Source organism: Oncorhynchus mykiss, chromosome 23, assembly GCF_057628025.1.
Source record: "Oncorhynchus mykiss isolate SJ-2025 chromosome 23, ASM5762802v1, whole genome shotgun sequence".
Taxonomy (NCBI): domain Eukaryota; kingdom Metazoa; phylum Chordata; class Actinopteri; order Salmoniformes; family Salmonidae; genus Oncorhynchus; species Oncorhynchus mykiss.
Window position 1 is genome coordinate 10,612,583 of NC_143044.1, and position 23,626 is coordinate 10,636,208.

The 23,626-nt window shown below is 42.9% G+C and overlaps 2 protein-coding genes and 1 long non-coding RNA gene across 3 annotated transcripts in view; 2 read left to right on the top strand and 1 right to left on the bottom strand.

The window, feature by feature from the left end:
- The window catches only part of LOC110502420 (synaptic vesicular amine transporter), a 28,920-nt gene extending 12,486 nt beyond the window's left edge, over positions 1–16,434 (top strand). Inside the window, exons 13-16 of the mRNA XM_021580445.3 lie at positions 3,134–3,197; positions 3,299–3,418; positions 3,625–3,758; positions 8,485–16,434. Coding sequence (XP_021436120.1) covers positions 3,134–3,197; positions 3,299–3,418; positions 3,625–3,758; positions 8,485–8,586 — 420 coding nt within the window. The 3' untranslated portion in view covers positions 8,587–16,434. The remainder of the gene's footprint in view (positions 1–3,133; positions 3,198–3,298; positions 3,419–3,624; positions 3,759–8,484) is intronic.
- The window catches only part of LOC149972504 (uncharacterized), a 250,165-nt gene that overhangs the window by 150,612 nt on the left and 75,927 nt on the right, over positions 1–23,626 (top strand). The gene's annotated exons all lie outside the window — the stretch shown is intronic.
- The window catches only part of LOC110502421 (PDZ domain-containing protein 8-like), a 74,871-nt gene continuing 68,211 nt past the window's right edge, over positions 16,967–23,626 (bottom strand). Inside the window, exon 5 of the mRNA XM_021580447.3 lies at positions 16,967–23,611. Coding sequence (XP_021436122.3) covers positions 21,363–23,611 — 2,249 coding nt within the window. The 3' untranslated portion in view covers positions 16,967–21,362. The remainder of the gene's footprint in view (positions 23,612–23,626) is intronic.

Below are 23,626 nucleotides of genomic sequence, written 5' to 3' on the forward strand. Positions count from 1 at the left end.
GTTTTTATTTCACATTTCTAAAAACCTGTTTTTCCTTTGTAATCATGGGGTGTTGTGTGTAGATTGATGATGGAAAAAAAAAAACTATTTCATCAATTTTAGAATAAGGCAGTAATGTTACAAAATGTGGAAAAAGTCAAGGGTTCTGAATACTTTCCAAGGCACTGTAAAAACAGGGGTATGTGGACACCCCTTCAAATTAGTGGATACGGCTATTTCAGCAACACTGGTTACTGACAGGTGTAAAATATATATACAGTGCCTTGCGAAAGTATTCGGCCCCCTTGAACTTTGCGACCTTTTGCCACATTTCAGGCTTCAAACATAAAGATATAAGACTGTATTTTTTTTGTGAAGAATCAACAACAAGTGGGACACAATCATGAAGTGGAACAACATTTATTGGATATTTCAAACTTTTTTAACAAATCAAAAACTGAAAAATTGGGCGTGCAAAATTATTCAGCCCCCTTAAGTTAATACTTTGTAGCGCCACCTTTTGCTGCGATTACAGCTGTAAGTCGCTTGGGGTATGTCTCTATCAGTTTTGCACATCGAGAGACTGACATTTTTTCCCATTCCTCCTTGCAAAACAGCTCGAGCTCAATGAGGTTGGATGGAGAGCATTTGTGAACAGCAGTTTTCAGTTCTTTCCACAGATTCTCGATTGGATTCAGGTCTGGACTTTGACTTGGCCATTCTAACACCTGGATATGTTTATTTTTGAACCATTCCATTGTAGATTTTGCTTTATGTTTTGGATCATTGTCTTGTTGGAAGACAAATCTCCGTCCCAGTCTCAGGTCTTTTGCAGACTCCATCAGGTTTTCTTCCAGAATAGTCCTGTATTTGGCTCCATCCATCTTCCCATCAATTTTATCCATCTCCCCTGTCCCTGCTGAAGAAAAGCAGGCCCAAACCATGATGCTGCCACCACCATGTTTGACAGTGGGGATGGTGTGTTCAGCTGTGTTGCTTTTACGCCAAACATAACGTTTTGCAATGTTGCCAAAAAGTTCAATTTTGGTTTCATCTGACCAGAGCACCTTCTTCCACATGTTTGGTGTGTCTCCCAGGTGGCTTGTGGCAAACTTTAAACAACACTTTTTATGGATATCTTTAAGAAATGGCTTTCTTTTTGCCACTCTTCCATAAAGGCCAGATTTGTGCAATATATGACTGATTGTTGTCCTATGGACAGAGTCTCCCACCTCAGCTGTAGATCTCTGCAGTTCATCCAGAGTGATCATGGGCCTCTTGGCTGCATCTCTGATCAGTCTTCTCCTTGTATGAGCTGAAAGTTTAGAGGGACGGCCAGGTCTTGGTAGATTTGCAGTGGTCTGATACTCCTTCCATTTCAATATTATCGCTGGCACAGTGCTCCTTGGGATGTTTAAAGCTTGGGAAATATTTTTGTATCCAAATCCAGCTTTAACTTCTTCACAACAGTATCTCGGACCTGCCTGGTGTGTTCCTTGTTCTTCATGATGCTCTCTGCGCTTTTTACGGACCTCTGAGACTATCACAGTGCAGGTGCATTTATACGGAGACTTGATTACACACAGGTGGATTGTATTTATCATCATTAGTCATTTAGGTCAACATTGGATCATTCAGAGATCCTCACTGAACTTCTGGAGAGAGTTTGCTGCACTGAAAGTAAAGGAGCTGAATAATTTTGCACGCCCAATTTTTCAGTTTTTGATTTGTTAAAAAAGTTTGAAATATCCAATAAATGTCGTTCCACTTCATGATTGTGCCCCACTTGTTGTTGATTCTTCACAAAAAATACAGTTTTATATCTTTATGTTTGAAGCCTGAAATGTGGCAAAAGGTCGCAAAGTTCAAGGGGGCCGAATACTTTCGCAAGGCACTGTATATATATATATCACACAGCCATTGGCAGTATAGTGGCCTTACTGAAGTGCTCCGTGACTTTTAACGTGGCACTGTCATAGGATGCCACCTTTCCAACAAGTCAGTTCGTCAAATTTCTGCCCAGCTAGAGCTGCCCAGGTCACCTGTAAGTGTTGTCATTGTGAAGTGGTAAGCAGCTCAGCTGTGAAGTGGTAAGTAACACAAGCTCACAGAATGGGACCGTAGAATGCTGAAGTGTGTAGCACGTAAAAATCATCTGTCCTCGGTTGCAACACTCACTACAGAGTTTCAAACAGTTCTTGTACCGGCACAATAACTGTTTGTTGGGAGCTTCATGAAATGGGTTTCCATGGCCAAGCAGCCACACACAAGCCTAAGATCACCATGCGCAATGCCAAGCGTCTGCTGGAGTCATGTAAAGCTCACCGCCATTGGACTCTGGAGCAGTGGAAACAAGTTCTCTGGAGTGATGCATCACGCTTCACAATCTGGCAGTCTGATGGACAAATCTTTTTATATTTTTTATAATAGACCGCTGCTTCACTCGGGAGCTCAGAGTGCCAGGAGAACGCTACCTGCCCCAATGCATAGTGCCAACTGTAAAGTTTGGTGGATAAGGAATAATGGTTGGGGGCTGTTTTTCATGGTTTGGGTTAAGCCCCTTAGTTCCACTGAATGGAAATCTTAATGCTACAGACCTACAATGACATTCTAGATAATTATGTGCTTCCAACTTTGTGCCAACAGTGACATCTAGTGAAAAGCGTCCCCAACTCCATATTAATGCCCATGATTTTGGAATGAGATGTTGGACGAGCAGGGGTCCACATACTTTTGGTCATGTTGTGTAGGTGAAAGCTAGGGTTTTACCAACCCAGTCATGTCAGATCAGGGGTTACATACAAGAAGGGAGGAAGTAAGGATTAATTTTCTAAGTATTGGAACAGGCCTACTGTCTTAATGTCCTACTTTATCTCATTAGTCTCCAAATCATATTTTGAGTCTACGAAGGGAAGGGGAGTTCAATCAGAAGTCAATTCAAAAGCCAGTCAGAACAGTAAATTCTCTGGACACAGATAATTACATTTTCATGGTTGTTCCTTATGCAATTGTGTTGTGCGATAACAAATGTAGTGCGAGAACAAAGATCCTCAAGTCCTTAGACCACATAAAGATGGTATTCTGAATTACACGGTAAACATTTGATCAATACAAATCCTCTTCCACTCCTTACCTTGACTATGTCGTGTCATAGGTCCCTTTCGCTAAGGACATCTATGGACTGATACTTCCGAATTTTGGTGTTGGTTTTGCAATTGGTAAGTCAATTTGTATTGTATAGAGAAACAACAGATGATGAAATCAGCATCTGGTTTGTAACAGATATTACTGAACTTCTCATTCTCTTGTCTCTTGTCAGGCATGGTGGATTCCTCTATGATGCCAATCATGGGATATTTGGTGGACCTGAGACATGTGTCAGTCTATGGCACTGTGTACGCCATTGCTGATGTGGCTTTCTGCATGGGCTTTGCTTTAGGTAAATTACCATCAGATGCTTGAAAATATCCCAGTCCCATAGTATAGTTTTAAAACATTTCTGTCACACGTTCTTATGTATGTTTTTTTTTGTTTTTTTTTTGAGGTGTGGCACGAAAAGAGTGGCATCACGATATGTCAATTTGGGGGAAATAATCTATATCCGGCTCCTCTATAAGCTCACTGACCTTCCTTTTGCTGATGAAGGTCCGTCCGCTGGAGGCGCCATAGCGAAGAACATTGGGTTCCCCTGGCTCATGACCATCATCGGCGTCGTGGACATCCTCTTCGCTCCCCTCTGCTACTTCCTCAGGAGTCCTCCTGGGAGGGAAGAGAAAATGGTGAGACACTGAACACCTTGTACACATGTGCACAGAAGTGTGCACGCATGCACACACACACACACACACACAAACATACTACACACACTTAAACAGAGGTATGCGTTTGAATACTGGTTACTTGTAAAGCTGCATCTGATGCAGAGAGAACTATCCATTGCCGTCCCCACAGGCTCAAACTATTGCCATCTTTTCACTACCAGGTGAAACGGAGAGAGAGGAACTCGAGACACTCTTTGATCATGAGACACACTTTGAATGGGCTGTCTGTTTAAGTTGACCAGTTCAGGTCTCATCATCGCTGTGTATTGCATTCTACTGCTTTTGGCCACCCCCACTCTACCTTCTACCTGCTTTTGGTTCCCTAGACTAAATTGATTTAGACTATGAGTAAGCTGTGTATGGGTAGGTGGAAGAGGATGGCTTATTTGTGCACATGGGGGAGGGATAGGTGGATAGATTGTGCACATGGTGCCTGGTGGCACCTTAATTGGGGAGGACAGGCTCATAGTAATGACTGGAATGGAATGAATGGAATGGTATCAAACACATGAGCTGTGTTCAAATACCCATGCAAACATACTGTATACTGCATACTTAATGAGTATATACTAAATACTGTATACTATTAGTTCATTCTAGTATACTGTAAACAAATGGTATCGTTTCAGTTGAGCATACTAGAGCTTTGCCTGTCTACCGGAAGTGGATGCTGTTGCTATGCAACCTCTTGCTAGCCTGTTATCATAACAAATGACTAGCTAAACATTTTACGATTTTGGGGGTATTCGTAAATTCAATCTGCAGTACCAGAATGCGCTCTGGGCGTTTGTAAATCCAGAGCGTTGTCAGATTGTAAATTCAGAGCGGTCGGAGCGTTCAGAGAGCACACTGGACACTCTGGCCAAGGAGTAAGGAGTAGGGTTGATCCGAGCGTTCAACGGCAGTCAAGCACCCACGCTAACTGGCTAACGTTGGCTAGCTATTTCTAGACACAAATGAGAGAACACCTCTCTCTGACCATTTTACTTGCCATAGCAGAGCTGGTTAGGCTGTTTTCATGTTATCCAGAGCGTTGGTGACTGTAACTGTGCTGCTGGCAAAAATGTATTCCGCTTTTTTTTGCCGACACCGGCCATATTCAACTGTGCGCTAGAGTAGATAGCCAGAATTAACCATGTCTATTGAAACGCTCAACGACTATACCGCTTAGCTAAGAATGATGTGAATAATCAAGTCAATAAACTTTGGTTAGTTAGATAGCAGATAGTTAATATACTGCCTGGCAAGTTTGATGTATTAGTATCCAACTAACGTTAGGTAACTAGCTAACATACCGGTACATACTGCTGTAATGCTATGCGGTTCGTAAGGATAGTGTAGCTAGCAAATTGTCTGCCAACGTAACGCAACTTATTTGAAAAGTCATTACTTTATTACATTGCTCAACATTTTCTTAACATTTGTCATTAGTTAGTCAGACTTCGGCTGCATTTTCTCCGCCATTTTCTTCAAATCTGAAAACGTTGTGAAGCCACACCCATTTTCTGAAGAATTGCATTATGGGCCCTAAAAGTACGGAAATAGTGTCCCCTGCGTGCATACTTTGTATTTTTCTGAATTTAGTACGACATCTGGAAACTTTTGGCATACTAACTATATCCATACTATGACCAATAAGCATACTATATACTCAATTCACGTCACAAATAGTACGATCAGTGCGGTTAGTATGAGTATTCGAACACAGCTATGATTCTACGCCATTCACTCCATTCCAGCCTCTTGTGGTGGAGGGATTGGTGGACAGATTGTGTGAATGTTTACTGTTTGCTGTAACAGATACACCACATACATGACCAGATAGCAGGGGATTCAGCTTTATTAAAGTGTTTGAACTATATAAAGTTTCCCCTTTTGACCTTTTGGTGGTAGATGGTGGTGGTGAATGGTGGTAAGTCTAAAGGTAACTTCCAAAATAAAGAAGGATACAAAATATTGAAAGCAGGTGTTTCCACACAGGTGTGGTTCCTAAATTAGTTAAGCAATTAATATCCCATCATGCTTAGTGTCATGTATAAAAATGCAGAGTTGCCCATTATTGTAGCTACCATGGCTGGAATAAGAGAGCTCAGTGACATTGAAAGAGGGGTCTCAAAGGAGCATAGGAGGTTTAAAAGGTGTGTGTGTGTGTGTGTGTATCAGTCACCAGATCTCAACCCAATTGAACACTTATGGAAGATTCTGGATTAGCGCCTGAGATAGCTTTTTCCACCACCATCAACAAAACACCAAATTATGGAATTTGTCATAGAAGAATGGTGTTGCATCCCTACAATAGTGTTCCAGACAATCCGAAGGCGCATTGAAGCTGTTTTGGCACTATTAAGACACTTTATCTTGGCGTTTCCTTTTTTTTGGCAGTTACAGTGCCTTGCAAAAGTATTCACCCTCCTTTGCGTTTTTCCTATTTTGTTGCATTACAACCTGTATTTTAAATAGATTTTATTTGGATTTCATGCAATGGACATACACAAAATAGTCCAAATTGGTGAGGTGAAATACAGGGAAATTCTTGAGGGAAACCTCTTCTAGAGACTGGGACAGAGGTTCACCTTCCAGCAGGACAATGACCATAAGCATACTGCTAAAGCAACACTCGAGTGGTTTAAGGGGAAACATTTAAATGTCTTGGAATGGCCAAGTCAAAGCCCAGACCTCAATCCAATTGAGAATCTATGGTATGACTTAAAGATTGCTGTACACCAGTGGTTGCCATCTAACTTGAAGGAGCTAGAGCAGTTTTGCCTTGAAGAATGGGCAAAAATCCCAGTGGTTAGATGTGCCAAGCTTATAGAGACATACCCCGAGAGACTTGCAGCTGTAATTGCTGCAAAAGCTGTCTCTGCAAAGTATTGACTTTGGGGGGGGGGGGGGGGGGATAGTTATGCACGCTCAAGTTCTCAGTTTGTCTTATTTCTTGTTTGTTTCACAATAAAAAACTAATTTGCGTCTTCAAAGTAGTAGGCATGTTGTGTAAATCAAATGATACCAACACCCCAAAAATCGATTTTAATTCCAGGTTGTAAGGCAACAAAATAGGGAAAATGCCAAGGGGGTGAATACTTTTGTAAGCCACTGTACAATACCTGTACATAGTTAGAAATGCTTTTATAAATTGCACATGCAAAATCTGCAACTAACTAATGTCATTTTTGCTAATTTATTATACATAAAAAAACAGAAATACATTATTTACATAAGTGTTCTGCCCCTTTGCTATGAGACTCAAAATTGAGCTCAGGTACATCCTGTTTTCATTGATCATCCTTCAGATGTTTCTACAACTTCATTGGAGCCCACTTGTGGTAAATTCAATTGATAGGACATGATTTGGAAAGGCACACACCTGTCTAAGGTCCCACAGTTGACAGTGCATGTCAGAGCAAAAACCAAGCCACGAGGTCGAAGGGATTGTCCGTAGAGCTCCAAGACAGGATTGTGTCGAGGCACAGATCTGGGGAAGGGTACCAAAACATTTTTGCAGCATTGAAGGTCCCCAAGAACACAGTGGCCTCCATCATTCTTAAATGGATGAAGTTTGGAATCCCCAAGCCTCTTCCTAGAGCTGGCCGGCCAGCCAATCTGAGCAATCGGGGGAGAAGGGCCTTGTGACAGAGCTCCAGAGTTCCTCTGTGGAGATGGGAGAACCTCCCAGAAGGACAACCAACTCTGCAGCACTCCACCAATCAGGCCTTATGTTAGAGTGGCCAGACGGAAGCCACTCCTCAGTAAAAGGCACATTACAGACCGCTTGGAGTTTGCCAAATGGCACCTAAAGGACTCGCAGACAATGAGAAACAAGATTCTCTGGTCTGATGAAACCAAGATTGAACTATTTAGCCTGGCACCATCCCTACGGTTAAGCATGGGACTGGGAGACTAATCAGGATCGAGGGAAAGATGAACGGAGCAAAGTATAGAGAGATCCTTGTTGAAAACTTGCTCCGGAGTCATCAGGACCTCAGACTGGGGTGAAGGTTCACATTCCAACAGGACAACGACCCTAAGCACACAGCCAAGGCAATGCAGGAGTGGCTTTGGGACAAGTCTCTATGTCCTCGAGTGGCCCAGCCAGAACCCAGACTTGAATCCGATCTATCCTCTCTTTAGAGACCCGTAAATAGCTGTGCAGTGACACTCTCCAGTCAACCTGACAGAGCTTGAGAGGATCTGCAGAGAAGAATGGGAGAAACTCATCAAATACAGGTGTGCCAAGCTTGTAGCGTCATACCCAAGAAGACTCGAGGCTGTAATCACTGCAAAAGGTGCTTCAACAAAGTACTGATTTAAAGGGTCTGAATACTTATGTAAATGTGATATTTCTAAAAACCTGTTTTTGGTTTGTCTTCATGGGTATTGGTTGTAGATTAATGAGGAAAAAAAGCAATTTAATTCATCTTAGAATAAGGCTGTAATGTAACAAAATGAATACTTTCTGAATGCACTGAGACAGGCGGATGAATTTGCCTTGGTAGTTGTCTTCCACATGACTGTTACAATGTAACCACAGTACAAAGCTCTTTGTGTTCAATCGAGAACTACCTTTTGTCTCTGAAACTTTGATCCTTGATAACAAATTATTGGTGGCTAATTTTTGTTTTCTTAGAATTTCTGGTAAATTCTTTGGTTATATTCTGACTCTATACAATTGTAATCTTCTCAGGCCATCTTGATGGACTCTAACTGCTCGATGAAGACCCGATCATACTCAACACAGGGGAACACAGAGTACGAAGAGATGGAGACAGAGTACGATGAGTATTAATGGACACCAGACATGTATGTTACCTTCCAGAGGATCTATTTTGTTGTACAAAAACAGAGATACAATGTTTATTATTTTTAACAGCGAAGCTGTTTCGTTGTGAGTGTCCGTCTTCACTGTTCTGTGTCATTGTTATTGTACGACTAGAGCAAACCAAAGTTGTTGTCATTGCCCTGTGTTTATTTTGAGCCAACAGCCTTATCCAATGGAAGTGGGGCCGTGTCAAAACAGGGTTTTCATGGGCCGTAATAGCAGACTGCTGTGAGTCATATTTACTGAATAGTTCAGATGAGGGTGGTATTATACAGTCGTGTCCAAAAGTTTTGAAAATGACACAAATATTAATTTTCAAAGTCTGCTGTCTCAGTTTGTATGATGCCAATTTGCATATACTCCAGAATGTTATGAAGAGTGACCAGATGAATTGCAAAGTCCCTCTTTGCCATGCAAGTGAACTGAATCCCCCCAAAACATTTCCACTGCATTTCAGCCCTGCCACAAAAGGACCAGCTGACATCATGTCAGTGATTCTCTCATTAACACAGGTGTGAGTGTTGACGAGGACAAGGCTGGAGATCATCCTGTCATGCTGATTGAGTTTGAATAACAGACTGGAAGCTTCAAAAGGAGGGTGGTGCTTGGAATCATTGTTCTTCCTCTGTCAACCATGGTTACCTGCAAGGAAACACGTGCCGTCATCATTGCTTTGCACAAAAAGGACTTAACAGCCAAGGATATTGCTGCCAGTAAGATTGCACCTAAAACAACCATTTATTGGATCATCAAGAACTTCAAGCAGAGTGGTTCAATTGTTGTGAAGAAGGCTTCAGAGTGCCCAAGAAAGTCCAGCAAGCACCAGGACCGTCTCCTAAAGTTGATTTAGCTGCGGGATCGGGGCACCACCAGTACAGAGCATGCCCAGGAATGGCAGCAGACAGGTATGAGTGCATCTGCACGCACAGTGAGGCGAAGACTTTTGGAGGATGGCCTGGTGTCAAGAAGGGCAGCAAAGAAGCCAATTCTCTCCAGGAAAAACATCAGGGACAGACTGATATTCTGCAAAAGGTACAGGGATTGGACTGCTGAGGACTGGGGTAAAGTCATTTTCTTTGATCCCCTTTCCGATTGTTTGAGGCATCCGGAGAAAAGCTTGTCCGGAGAAGACAAGGTGAGCGCTAACAACAGTCCTGTGTCATGCCAACAGTAAAGCATCCTGAGACCATCCATGTGTGTGGTTGCTTCTTAGCCAAGGGAGTGGGCTCACTCACAATTTTGCCTAAGAACACAGCCATGAATAAAGAATGGTACCAACACATCCTCTGAGAGCAACTTCTCCCAACCATCCAGGAACAGTTTGGTGACGAACAATGCCTTTTCCAGCATGATGGAGCACCTTGCCATAAGGCAAAAGTGATAACTAAGTGGCTCTGGGAACAAAACATAGATATTTTGGGTCCATGGCCAGGAAACTCCCCAGACCTTAATCCCATTGAGAACTTGTGGTCAATCCTCAAGAGGCGGGTGGACAAACAAAATCCCACGGAATTCTGACAAACTCCAAGCATTGATTATGCAAGAATGGGCTGCCTTCAGTCAGCATGTGGCCCAGAAGTAAATTGACAGCATGCAAGGGCAGATTGCAGAGGTCTTGAAGAAGAAGGGTCAACACTGTAAATATTGACTCTTTGCATCAACTTCATATAATTGTCAATAAAAGCCTTTGACACTTATGAAATGCTTGTAATTATACTTCATTGTTCCATTGTAACATCTGACAAAAAATATTTAAAGACACTGAAGCAGCAAACTTTGTGGAAATTAATATTTGTGTCATTCTCAAAATTCTCAGAATTCTTCCAAATTCTGTGCTGTAGATCGGCTAGGAGTACAAACCTATCCTAATAATTCACCTATTGGCCATTAACAGTACGAACAAAACTAATGTACTTAGAGAGTTACTTCTGTCTGTGTAGAAATTGACCTAGGGTCAGATTCAACATCTCGAACAAGGCACTATGAGAGATACAAGTTACTCAATACATTTGGAATGAGAATGTTCTTACTGCTATAACAAGTCAAACCACATTTTACCTTGAAATTGGCCTTTTTCATTGATTCCACAAACATTTTTTTTTATACATTGAGATTGATTTTTAAATTGAGGAAATACCTGAAATGAAAGGACAATACACCAGAAGCTGTTATAGCCAATGCTGTCCTGGGTTGACTGCTTATGACTGTGCTTGTGACTATTTGCATGGTATACCACATTAAAAAAAACACCATCACTCCAATGCCTTTCCTCAGTTTCACTGTCCACATCAAAACTAAAAACAAGTTAATAAAGCACATGACTGTCACTGTAAATGATACTACAGCTCATAGGACACATGTTTAGCTGTTTTTTAAGTGTACATACCTTTTGGTAAGCCATTTGAATGTGTGGAAAACGAAGACTCATATATTTTTTTTCACCTTTATTTAACCAGGTAGGCTAGTTGAGAACAAGTTCTCATTTGCAACTGTGACCTGGCCAAGATAAAGCGTAGCAATTCGACACATACAACAACACAGAGTTACACATGGAATAAACAAAACATACAGTCAATAATACAGTAGAACAAAAGAAAACAAAAAGTCTATATACAGTGAGTGCAAATGAGGTAAATTAAGGAAATAAATAGGCCATGGTGGCGAAGTAATTACAATATAGCAATTAAACACTGGAATGGTAGATTGGCAGAAGATGAATGTGCAGGTAGAGATACTGGGGTGCAAAGGGGCAAAATAAATAAATACCAGTATGGGGATGAGGTAGGTAGATAGATGGGCTGTTTACAGATGGGCTATGTACAGGTGCAGTGATCTGTAAGCTGCTCTGACAGCTGGTGCTTTATGCTAGTGAGGGAGATGAGTGAGAGATCTGCTGGTATCTGCTACGCGTGCTATGAGTGGGTGCTGCTATGGTGACCAGTGAGCTGAGATAAGGCGGGGCTTTACCTAGCAGAGACTTGTAAATAACCTGTAGCCAGTGGATTTGGCAACGAGTATGAAGCGAGGGCCAACCAACGAGAGCGTACATGTTGCAATGGTGGGTAGTGTATGGGGCTTTGGTGACAAAACGGATGGCACTGTGATAGACTGCATTCAGTTTGTTGAGTAGAGTGTTGGAGGCTATTTTATAGATGACATCACCAAAGTCGAGGATCGGTAGGATGGTCAGTTTTACGAGGGTGTGTTTGGCAGCATGAGTGAAGGATGCTTTGTTGCGATATAGGAAGCCGATTCTAGATTTAATTTTGGATTGGAGATGCTTAATGTGAGTCTGGAAGGAGAGTTTACAGTCTAACCAGACACCCAGGTATTTGTAGTTGTCCACGTATTCCAAGTCAGAGCCATCCAGGCTGGAAGGGCGGGCAGGTGCGGGCAGTGATCGATTGAATAGCATGCAATTAGTTTTTATTTGCATTTAAGAGCAGTTGGAGGCCACGGAAGGAGAGTTGTATGGCATTGAAGCTCGTCTGGAGGTTAGTTAACACAGTGTCCAAGGAGGGGCCAGAAGTATACAGAATGGTGTCGTCTGCGTAGAGGTGGATCAGAGAATCACCAGCAGCAAGAGCAACATCATTGATGTATACAGAAAAGAGAGTCGGCCCGAGAATTGAACCCTGTGGCACACCCATAGAGACTGTCAGAGGACCGGAAAACAGTCCCCCCTATTTGACACACTGAACTCTATCAGAGAAGTAGTTGGTAAACCAGGCGAGACAATCATTTGAGAAACCAAGGCTGTCGAGTCTGCCAATAAGAATGTTGTGATTGACAGTCGAAAGCCTTGGCCAGGTCGATGAATACGGCTGCGCATTAATGTATCTTATCGATGGCGGTTTTGATATCGTTTAGAACCTTGAGCGTGGCTGAGGTGCACCCATGACCTGCTCTGAAACCAGATTGCATAGCGGAGAAGGTATGGTGGGATTCGAAATGGTCAGTCATCTGTTTGTTAACTTGGCTTTCAAAGACCTTAGAAAGACAGGGTAGGATAGATATAGGTCTGTAGCAGTTTGGGTCTAGAGTGTCACCCCCTTTGAAGAGGGGGATGACCACGGCAGCTTTCCAATCTTTGGGAATCTCAGACGATACGAAAGAGAGGTTGAACAGGCTAGTAATAGGGATCTGAAGACTCAATGTTTAGGGAGAAGATAATTAACTTTCCCTATTGACATTACAAGCCATACAAATATATATTGTGTTGAAAAGTAAACGTACGGATACAGGTTTACTTTGACGTCTCTGAATAAACAGCACCTTGAGGAGATGGTAAAGCACTTTATCAGAGTCTAGTTACTCACACCATTTAACTCCAAGGACAGTTCTAGTATGTTGATGTTGGTTTAGCAGAGAGAGAATTGAGGTGATGAGCTTGATATGTTTTGTAATTTTGTCCAATGTTAGCAACAAAATACTCAAAGTTTTATCAAAGATGAATTCACTTATTATTGTGTGTGCAGTGCACTGAACATCCCAGTAGTGTTAATCCCTAACACTACTCCTGAGTGGTACAGCAGTTTAAGGCACTGCATCTCAGTGTTAGAGGTGTCACTACAGTCCCTGGTTTGAATCCAGGCTGTATCACAACCGACCGTGATTGGGAGTCCCATAGAGCGGCGCACAATTGGCCCAGGTTTGGCCGGTGGAGGCCGTCATTGTAAATAAGAGTTTGTTCTTAACTGACTTGCCTAGTTAAATAAATAAAATAGAACCGCAATGTACATTATTTTCAAACACTGAGGTTGAATTCCTGGTCTCAATCTTGACCAGTTGGAATCCTAAACTAACCTGTGAAGAGCATTAACATTATTTGTGAACTTATTTGTGAACACTTCCAGTAGGTCATCAAAAAGTATACACACAATATATACAGATCAATATGCATTGTTTCCAAGATCCAATATTATATTGACCAGCAGCAATGTGCATGCACATACATACAGTAGCAACTTCAGTCTGAGGATTTGATTGGCTGACTGGGCCCTGGCCTGCACATGTCATTAGAGACTTTTGTGTGAAGTCAGTCACCAGTATTAATCCACAACACAGAGCCATGAAGTGTCCCCCCCCCCCCTCTCTCCTCTCCTATTTGTCCTGAAGCTGAAAATATTGACTCATCCACTGCTCTTTGTCAAGACCACTGTGATCTAACAGAAACAGCCAGGCATACAAAGCACTGCTAATAACTGTCAAATATCTCTGTGCTGTTTTGCAAAGTGCATTTATTACAAACCATTCTGTGGTTGTTCGAGCAAACCTGATATCTGGAAATCTGTGAAAATACTTTTATGCCCTTGCCACGGAAAAACACAATGGCACATGTTAAAAATGTCAAATAAGACTGCATTTTTAGGTATATGAACTGTTAATTGCAAAACTCTGGGTTTGCTGGATTGCAGGTTTGGTTGAATGGACACCCCAATGGGTTTCATTGTAAATAAATGATGCAAGCAAAATAGTCTGTGATGGAGTTGACAGAGAAAGTTTCCTGATACCTTAACTATTAGTTTCATTATTTGCTCTTAAATGTATATTAACATTTTAAATTGAAATGCTCATGTCGAGATGGCTACCATTCTGAGAGATTGTTATTATTTCGCAATACATTGTTGGGTCATGTAGGTTACATAATGGATTATACAGTGCCCTCCTGAATTATTGGCACCCCAGGTGAACAAAAAAGGCTGTGAAAAAATGTAATTGTTGTTTATCAACTTGTTCTTACACTCCAAATATCATATGAACGTAACATTGAATTGAGTTAAAATTCTAAAAACAAAAATGTTTTTAAAAAATCAAGATTTTTTTTTTAAATTCTAAAACATGCGTCAGAATTATTGCCACACCTAAAAATTATTATTAACAAAATCAAATGTATGTATATTCTGATCTGAGTCTTTGGGAACTCTTAACAGGTCATCCATGACAGGGGTATAAATATGAGGTGACACGCAGGCTAAATCCCTTAGTCATCCATCAACATGGACAAAAGGTTGTTGACCTTCACAAATCAGGCAATGGCTATAAAAAGATAGCTACATGCCGGAAAATACCAATGGCAATAATTAATACATTTTAAACAACTGGTGACTGTGATGGACCTGCCTCGAAGAGGATGCAAGTGTATTAAGAAGGATGGTTCAAGTGGCAAAAAAAATCTCCAAGGATAATAGTTGGAGAATTGCAGAAGGGTAACATCTTGGAGTCACCAAGTCTCCAAAACTACAATTAGACGCCACCAATGCCAAAAAGTTATTTGAAAGGGTTGCTAGAACAAAGCCTCTGTGGTCACCAAACCACAAACGTAAGCACTTGGAGTTTGCTAAATGTCATTGGAAGTTTGATTGGAACCACGTTCTATGGTCTGATTAGACTACAATAGAGATTTTTGGCAACAAGGGTTTGGTGTAAAAAGAGAGCCATGGTCATGCAGAAAATAAGTATGGTGGTGGATCTGTGATGTTGTGGGGCTGTTTACTTCCAAAAACGAGAGAGAGAGATTCTGGGTTAGAGTCCAGGCTCTGTTGCAGCCGGCTGTGACCGGAAGACCCATGGGGCGGCGCACAATTGGGTCAGCGTCATCTGGGTTAGGGGAGGGTTTGGCCAGCAGGGATGTCCTTGTCCCATCACACACTAGCAACTCCTGTGGCTGGCTGGGCACAGTGCATGCTGACACGGTTGCCAGGTGTTTGGTGTTTCCTCCAACACATTGGTGCGGCTGGCTTCCGGGTTAAGTGGGCATTGTGTCAAGAAGCAGTGCAACTTGGTTGGGTTGTGTTTCGGAGGACACACGGCTCTCAACCTTCACCTCTCCCGAGTCCATACGGGAGTTGCAGCGATGAGTCAAGACTATAACTACCAATTGGATAACAAGAAAATGGGGTAAAAAAAAATATATTTTAAAATAATACATTCTTTGGGAATGTATTAAAGTAAAAGTTGTCAAAAACAGAAATAGTAAAGTACAGATACCCCCCAAAGATGACTTAAGTACTTTACACCACTGGTTAGGATACATGGCATCATGGGCTCACTCCAAGTACCGGGAGATTTTAGGCAAAAACCTGTCTGCCTCTGCCAGGAGGCTAAAACTGGGTCGTCGTTGGATCTTCCAGCAGGACAACAATCCAAAGCAAACCTCCAAATCCACAAGAAAATGGTTCACTGACCATAGAATCAAGCTTTTGCGATGGCCATCCCAGTCCCCTGACCTAAACCCTACTGAAAACCTGTGGGGTGAGCTGAAGAGGGGAGTCCACAAGCGAGGACCAAGGATCTGGAGGAATGGTCTCAAATCGCTTCCTGTGTTCTCCCACCCCATCAAACATTACTAGACAACTCAGAGCTGTTATCTTGGAAAGGGGAGGGTGCTCAAAGAACTAAATGCAGAGGTGCCAATAATTGTGATATGCATGTTTGTTTAAAAAAAAAAACAGGTTAGATTCATATATTTTGAGTGTAAGATTAAGCTGATAAACAACTTTTTTCCCTAGCCTTTTTTGTTCATATTTACCTAGGGTGTAGAGATGAATATATTGGTCATTTGTTTATATTAGAACTCTATTGCACACATGCACAAACATATGTGTGTGTGTGCCCATGTTGGTGTGTGTGCCTTCTGACATGTATGTAATTGGTTTGTGTGTATATCAACTACTTACTAACTGGTACACAAAAACAAATGTTGACCTTTTATATTCTGGACTGGTTGTTTACCTGTAAAGTGTGCTGATTGTGTAATATATGTTGATACTCAGTGGGGATGGAAAACCCCAAAATAAATGTTGCTCTGAAAAAGTGTTTGAATTGAATATGAGTATGTCAACATTGGATATCTTTTTTTTTTAAGCAGTAGATTCAATCAACCTCAGTTTGTTACATGTTTGATGGTATGATTGTTTTTGACTGAGGATAAATGCCTCCTATTCTTGATGTCTTCGAAGCAGTAGTGGGAGACACAAGGATGATGGGGGACCAGGCTATGATGATGGGGGGGGGGGGGGGGGGGTGTGTGTGTCACCAGTTTCCCATGTTTGAGACGACACACTGTACTTATCATGTCAGTCTCCCCACTGGGCTCCAATTACTTACCAGATGCTACGTTCCCATTCCACCAAGGAACTTTACAGTTACCATAAGACCGATGGCTGCCTTATCTTTCCCTGTGTCTACAGGACAGTGTGAGAGAAAAACCTTTAGATCAATGTAATGTTTCACTAAGAAAATATTTAACAGGAGCAAATGCCATATTCTGAAGGTACTGTAAGACTATGAGTTCAGTATTGTGTAATTCAACGAGCATTTGGAGTAGAAACACACAGGAAGGGGCTTCAGATGAGCTTGTTTATTGAGGCTATGTACAATAGCGCTTCATCACATGATCCACCTCTAGAACTGTGTACAACATCCCTCTTACAAAACAAATCACAAAAGCAGAACGCCATAACACGATGTGAATCGTGGGGAGAGAGATAAACAGCGTATGAATGGGATTAGAGAGCACAGATGTACAATAGCTGCAGCAGTAGTAATGGAAGTAGCAAGACACAGACCAAAAATGTTTTTTGTTTACTCTCCCCATGAGCTCAATTCCAGCCCAGGGTCCCCCAAGTTACCTAACTGACCCTTAAACTACGCCAGATATTTTTTTGCGTCGGAGAGAAACAACGAGAAACTGAAAAGGAGAGATTGCAAACTGAAGATTCCCTTCCTGATTATCACATTTGTCTTCATTTCCTACAAAAATATGAATATACAACAATTGAAGAGAGATCAACAAGTAGCAGCCAAGACAGTATCTAGAAGAGCATCACGTCTATTGCACAGACATTTTTTGCTTTGCTTCCTTTCCCCTTCACACCTTGTATATTGTCCTCCTGTCTGACCCCAAAAGTCCTGCTTTTAACCAGCTCTGGTCCTGTGCTGAAGCAAATGGCAGCACAGCCACAGAAGTACACTGCGATATAAATTAGCTTGGTGAGAACAGAATACATGTCATACTGATCCTATCCAGAGGATTTGGGCCCCTTGAGAAGAGAATAATGCTCTCTTTATTTGAACTTTACCCTAAAAATCCCCCCATCCTAACTGCACAGAGCATTTATAACATCCTAACTGCACAGAGCATTTATAACATCCTAACTGCACAGAGCATTTATAACATCCTAACTGCACAGAGCATTTATAACATCCTAACTGCACAGAGCATTTATAACATCCTAACTGCTCAGAGCATTTATAACATCCTAACTGCACAGAGCATTTATAACATCCTAACTGCACAGAGCATTTATAACATCCTAACTGCACAGAGCATTTATAACATCCTAACTGCTTAGAGCATTTATAACATCCTAACTGCACAGAGCATTTATAACATCCTAACTGCACAGAGCATTTATAACATCCTAACTGCTCAGAGCATTTATAACATCCTAACTGCACAGAGCATTTATAACATCCTAACTGCTCAGAGCATTTATAACATCCTAACTGCACAGAGCATTTATAACATCCTAACTGCACAGAGCATTTATAACATCCTAACTGCTTAGAGCATTTATAACATCCTAACTGCTTAGAGCATTTATAACATCCTAACTGCTCAGAGCATTTATAACATCCTAACTGCTCAGAGCATTTATAACATCCTAACTGCTCAGAGCATTTATAACATCCTAACTGCTCAGAGCATTTATAACATCCTAACTGCTCAGAGCATTTATAACATCCTAACTGCTCAGAGCATTTATAACATCCTAACTGCAGAGCATTTATAACATCCTAACTGCTCAGAGCATTTATAACATCCTAACTGCACAGAGCATTTATAAATCAGAACCCACACCAGTCACCAAACCAAGTAAATAAAGATATGCAGTACCAGTCAAACATTGACACACCTACTCATTCCATGGTTGTTATTTTTACAATTTTCTAAATTCTAGAATAGTGAAGACATCAAAACTATGACATAACACATATGGAATCATGTTGTAACCCCCCAAAAAAGTGTTAATACATTTTATATTTGAGATTGCTCAAAGTAGCCACCCTTTGCCTTGATGACACTCTTTGCACACTCTTGAAACAGTCTTGAAGGAGTTCCCACATATCCTGAGCACTTGTTGGCTGTTTTTCCTTCACTCTGCAGTCCAACTCATCCCAAATCATCTAAATTGGGTTGAGGTCAGGGGATTATTGAGGCCAGGTCAACTGATGAAGCACTCAATCACTCTCCTTCTTGGTAAAATAGGCAGCACACAGCCTAGAGGTGTGTTGGGTCATTGTCCTGTTGAAAAACAAATTATATCCCATCTGGTTTGCGCTTAGTGGGACTGGCGTATCGCTGCAGAATTCTGTGGTAGCCATGCTGGTTAAGTGTGCTTTGAATTCTAAATAAATCACCAACATTGTCACCAGCAAAGCACCCCCACACCATCTCCTCCATACTTCACGGTGGGAACCACACATGCGGAGATCATCCGTTCACCTACTCTGCATCTCACAAAGACACGGCGGTTGGAACCAAAAATAAAACATTTGGACTCATCAGATCAAAGGACCAGTTTAATGTTTAATGTCCATTGCTCGTGTTTCTTGGCCCAAGCAAGTTTCCTTATTATTGATGTCCTTTAGTAGTGGTTTGTTTGCAGCAATTTGACCATGAAGACCTGATTCACACAGTCTCCTCTAAACAGTTGATGTTGAAATGTGTCTGTTACTTGAACTCTGTGAAGCATTTATTTGGGCTGCAATTTCTGAGGCTGGTAACTCTAATGAACTTATCCTCTGCAGCAGAGGTTACTCTGGGTCTTCCTTTCCTGTGACAGTCCTCATGAGAGCCAGTTTCATCATAGTGCTTGATGGTTTTTGTGACTGCCCTTGAAGAAACTTTCAAAGGTCTTGAAATGTTCCAGATTGACGGACCTTCATGTCTTAAAGTAATGACGGACTGAAGTTTCTCTTTGCTTATTTGAGCTGTTCTTGCCATAATATGGACTTAGCCCTATTTGGTAAAATTATATCTTCTGTATACCACCCCTACCTTGTCACAACACAACTGATTGGCTCAAACGCATTAAGAAGGAAAGAAATTCCTCAAATGAACTTTTAACAAGGCACACCTGTTAACTGAAATACATTCCAAGGTGACTTCCTCATGAAGCTGGTTGAGAGAATTCCAAGAGTTTGTAACGCTGTCATCAAGAAAAAGGGTGGCTACTTTGAAGAAACTCAAATATAAAATATATGTAGATTTGTTTAACATTTTTTTGGTTACTACATGATTCCATTTGTGTAAATTTGTCATTTTCATGTCTTCACTATTATTCTACAATGTAGACAATTGTAAACATAAAGCAAAATCCTGGAATTAGTAGGTGTGTTCAATCTTTTGACTGGCACTGTACATAGAATAAAACAGAGATCCATGTGCTCCTGTAACAATATTCATACTGAGATGAACCATATAAATAAAAACTTTCTGCCACGACTACATAAATACTTTGCATTTATCAAGAATAATTTCAAAAGCAAACATTCCGTCTGAAGTAACATGATTGGATAAAACCACCACCACCATAGTTATGTTTTAGTTCAGGGATATTATATCCATACAACAAAAAAAAAAAACGATTTGGAAGGGGGGCAAGAACACAAAAGCAGGTGCTTAATCAAATAACTTACAACATTTTAAAATGATACATTTGAGAAAAATATTATTATAACTATCCCTCCACCCAAAAAGCTAAGAAAACATTGTAACAGAGAGAGAACTAACATGTACAGTTAATATGCTGGTTAAACAAAATGGGTCATACATGTTTGGCCTATAAATAAACTGAACCAAGGATGACAGGGGAGAGACCATCTTCCCCCACAACATTATTGCCCATTTCATTCAATCGTCACGAGCTTGTAGTTTGCAAAAAATCTAAAAAGTCCAAAAGAAGAGGAAAGTCATAGGTGATTTCTAAAGATTATGCATTCAAATCAAAAGTGCTCACAAAGTGAAGATATGAAAAGTACATCATCTGAAACATACATTTCCATATGGTGGAGGATTTCATTTTTGTTCTGCATTTCCACACTGTTGTCTTCCTGTAGACGCACAACACGGTGTCCAGTCTAACAAAATATGCTTGTGTTACTCACAGTAAAACAAATCAAACTAATATTCATTCCCCAAATATAATTTGGATAAAACAGAGCCATTTGCTATTTGCATAGCTCCTGCAATGGCAACCACATTTTGATTGCAATCTTCTGCAAAACGGAAAAGCGGTTGCTGTAACTTTCAGTGATAAAATACTGAACTGTGACAAACATTTAAACTCACATTTTCAAGTGATAGAAAAAAAAGTTACAGGGCACCTTAATGTCAACAAAAGTCAACAAAAGCTAAATTATAGAAGGCAATGTTATATATGTATGTTTTAAAATGTTTGTGATCCCAAGCACTTACAGATTGCCATGAAACACTGATCCTCAATGCAAATTTCACCATCTAGCTTTCCAGCTTCCCTTTAAAAGTATAATTTTAGGAAAACTAAACTGCTGTTCTTTGGGACAACAAGAGTGGTCTCCCCAAACCAAGTATGAATTGCGTGACCAATTGTTTTACAAATCACCAGGCCACCTCAGCTGATCTTCAGAAGGTAACCTTCACCCCACCATCCCCACAGAAAAAATGTTCTGAAGCCCATCCCTCGTCCTTGTCCTCTCTAGTGGAGCGCCTCCACACAGATCTGCTCCTCTGTGATGTCATCCAGCAGCTGGGCCTCCACTGGGCTGCATATATCACTGTCATAAACCTCTGTCCCCAGTAAGGCCTCCTCCAATGCCACCCCCTTATCCTTGAAACCATGTGGCTCCGAGGGGGAGGTGCCGGTGCTATCCACAGACTCCAGGTCCTCGATGCCTGCCCGGTAGTGAATCACGAGCAGGGTGAGAGCCTGGAGCCTCTCCCCAGACTTGGCCAGGGCGGCCGTGATCAGGGCCTTCCTCCGGGCGTCCCCCGTCTCCCTCTCCTCCAGCATCAGGGCATTGTTGTTCTCCAGTTCCTGGTCGATCTCTTGCTGCAGCTTGTCTAGCATCAGCTCCAGCTTCTGAGAGCGCTCGTCAGTGGGCAGGCCCCGGTAAAGGTCGCGGCCGATCTCCTTCACTGCAATAAATACACTGTCGTCAAGTCCTCCCTCCCGCCGTACAAGCTTGGTGCTGCCGCCGGCTGCATGCTTGGAGGGGCTGGCCCCAGCGTAGGTTTCTGTATCGCTGCTCTCGTTGTCAGAGATGTCGGGGATGTGCACCACATCTGGCACATCAGCCGCTTGCTCTGCCAGCCGGCTCTTTGGCACCTGGCGCAGATTGAGCAGACGGGAGCCGGTGTTGATGATGTGGCGGCTGAGGCCCGCAGTGGCGCGGTTGATGGTGGATTTGGCCTCCGGGTCGGCACTGCGTCGGTCGGTGGCGGCCACGCAGAAAGGGTGCTCGGCCAGGCACTTCTCTTGGCACTTCTTGTGGCAGACATAGGAACAGCTCATACACTGGGAGGCGGCCTTGGTCCACACCTTCTTCTTGCAGTACTCGCACCAGGTGGGGTTCTGGAACTGGGTGTCCTGAAAGTTGTGGCGCACCTCCACCAGCTGTATGGCACTGTAAGCCAGGTCGTCACGGGGAACAAAGGAAAGCTGTTCCCCCTCCCTTAGCTCCTCATCCGGCATGCTGGCCTTCTTTTCACCCTCCATCAGCCCAGCACACGTCTCTGACTCTCCATCAGCCAGGTAGCTGAAGTTGAGTGTGACATCTCCGTAGCAGAGCTTCTCGTTGAAGCCCTTGTGGGTGCTAAGGCTGCGCAGGGCGGTGCGGCTGACACTGGCCCTGGGCTCTGGGGCTTCCAGTCTGAAAGTGCTCTGGTACTCAGACGAGGACAGACACTCCAGGGCCACATGCTCCAGTGTCAAGCTGACATGGCCCAGACACAGCAGGCTGCCCAGCTTGAAGGGGTCTTTGCACCACAGGGCCGTGTTAAGGTACTTATGGTTGCTCTCCACCGCTAACACCACGGAACCATTGCCCCAATGGGCCGTCCGGTTGCGGAACATGATCTCTGAGGACTCCCACATTGAGTGGTCCTCCATGATGTCTCGGGTGATGATGGAGCTCTCAGACACCTTGTCTTTGGCCAGTTCCTGCTTGCTGGGAGCGGAGGGGGCCCCTGGTGGCTCTTCGCAGGGTTCGGGTGGTTTGACCGCCGGCTTTGGTTCGGGCTGTTTCACAGGTGTCGTCACAGCACTGCCTTTGTCACCATTGCTTCCAGTGGAGTGTGTAGGAGTCTTTTCTGGAGTTTTCTCAGCTGCGGTGGAAGCTTCGCTCCCCTCCAACAGACTTTGTGTTTCAGAAGAGGCTGACGTTAATTTAATGTGGGGTCTAGGGGGCACCAGCGGGCGAGTGGGTGGGGGTGGAGGGGGGACAGTGGGGCGCTGTGGCCCCTCTCCTGGCTCGCCACTCTTGTGTGGTGAGTGCTTTGGTGTGGGTGGAGGTCTGACCGGTGACTGAAGCCCTGCCAAGTTCAGTTTGCGGTTGAGGATGGGCGATATGCTGCCAAGGGGTTTGGAGGCCAGATTGGCCACAGTCCTTTTGGGGCTTTGGTTTACTGACAGGAAATCCTCCTTGGCCTCGGCGCTGCTACTAAGCAGGCTAGACTTGGGGTCTGCAATCGACTCTTCAAACTCAGAGTCCATGTCTCTGCTGTCGGATATGTCGGCGAGGGCGGCGATGGGTGCCGGGTCCTCCTCATAGCCCCCCGGCGGGAGGATGAACCCGGGCTCCTCCAGCTGGCCCAGCCCCTCCTGGAGGGCTCCCAGGCCAATGGTGGTGCTCTGGTGACGCACAGGCCTCTCATACAGGACCAGCACCCTGTCCCCTGCCTGCTTCAGCAGTTTGGGCACTTGGACAGAGGATGTCACTTTGACACCTGCCCAGAGATAGA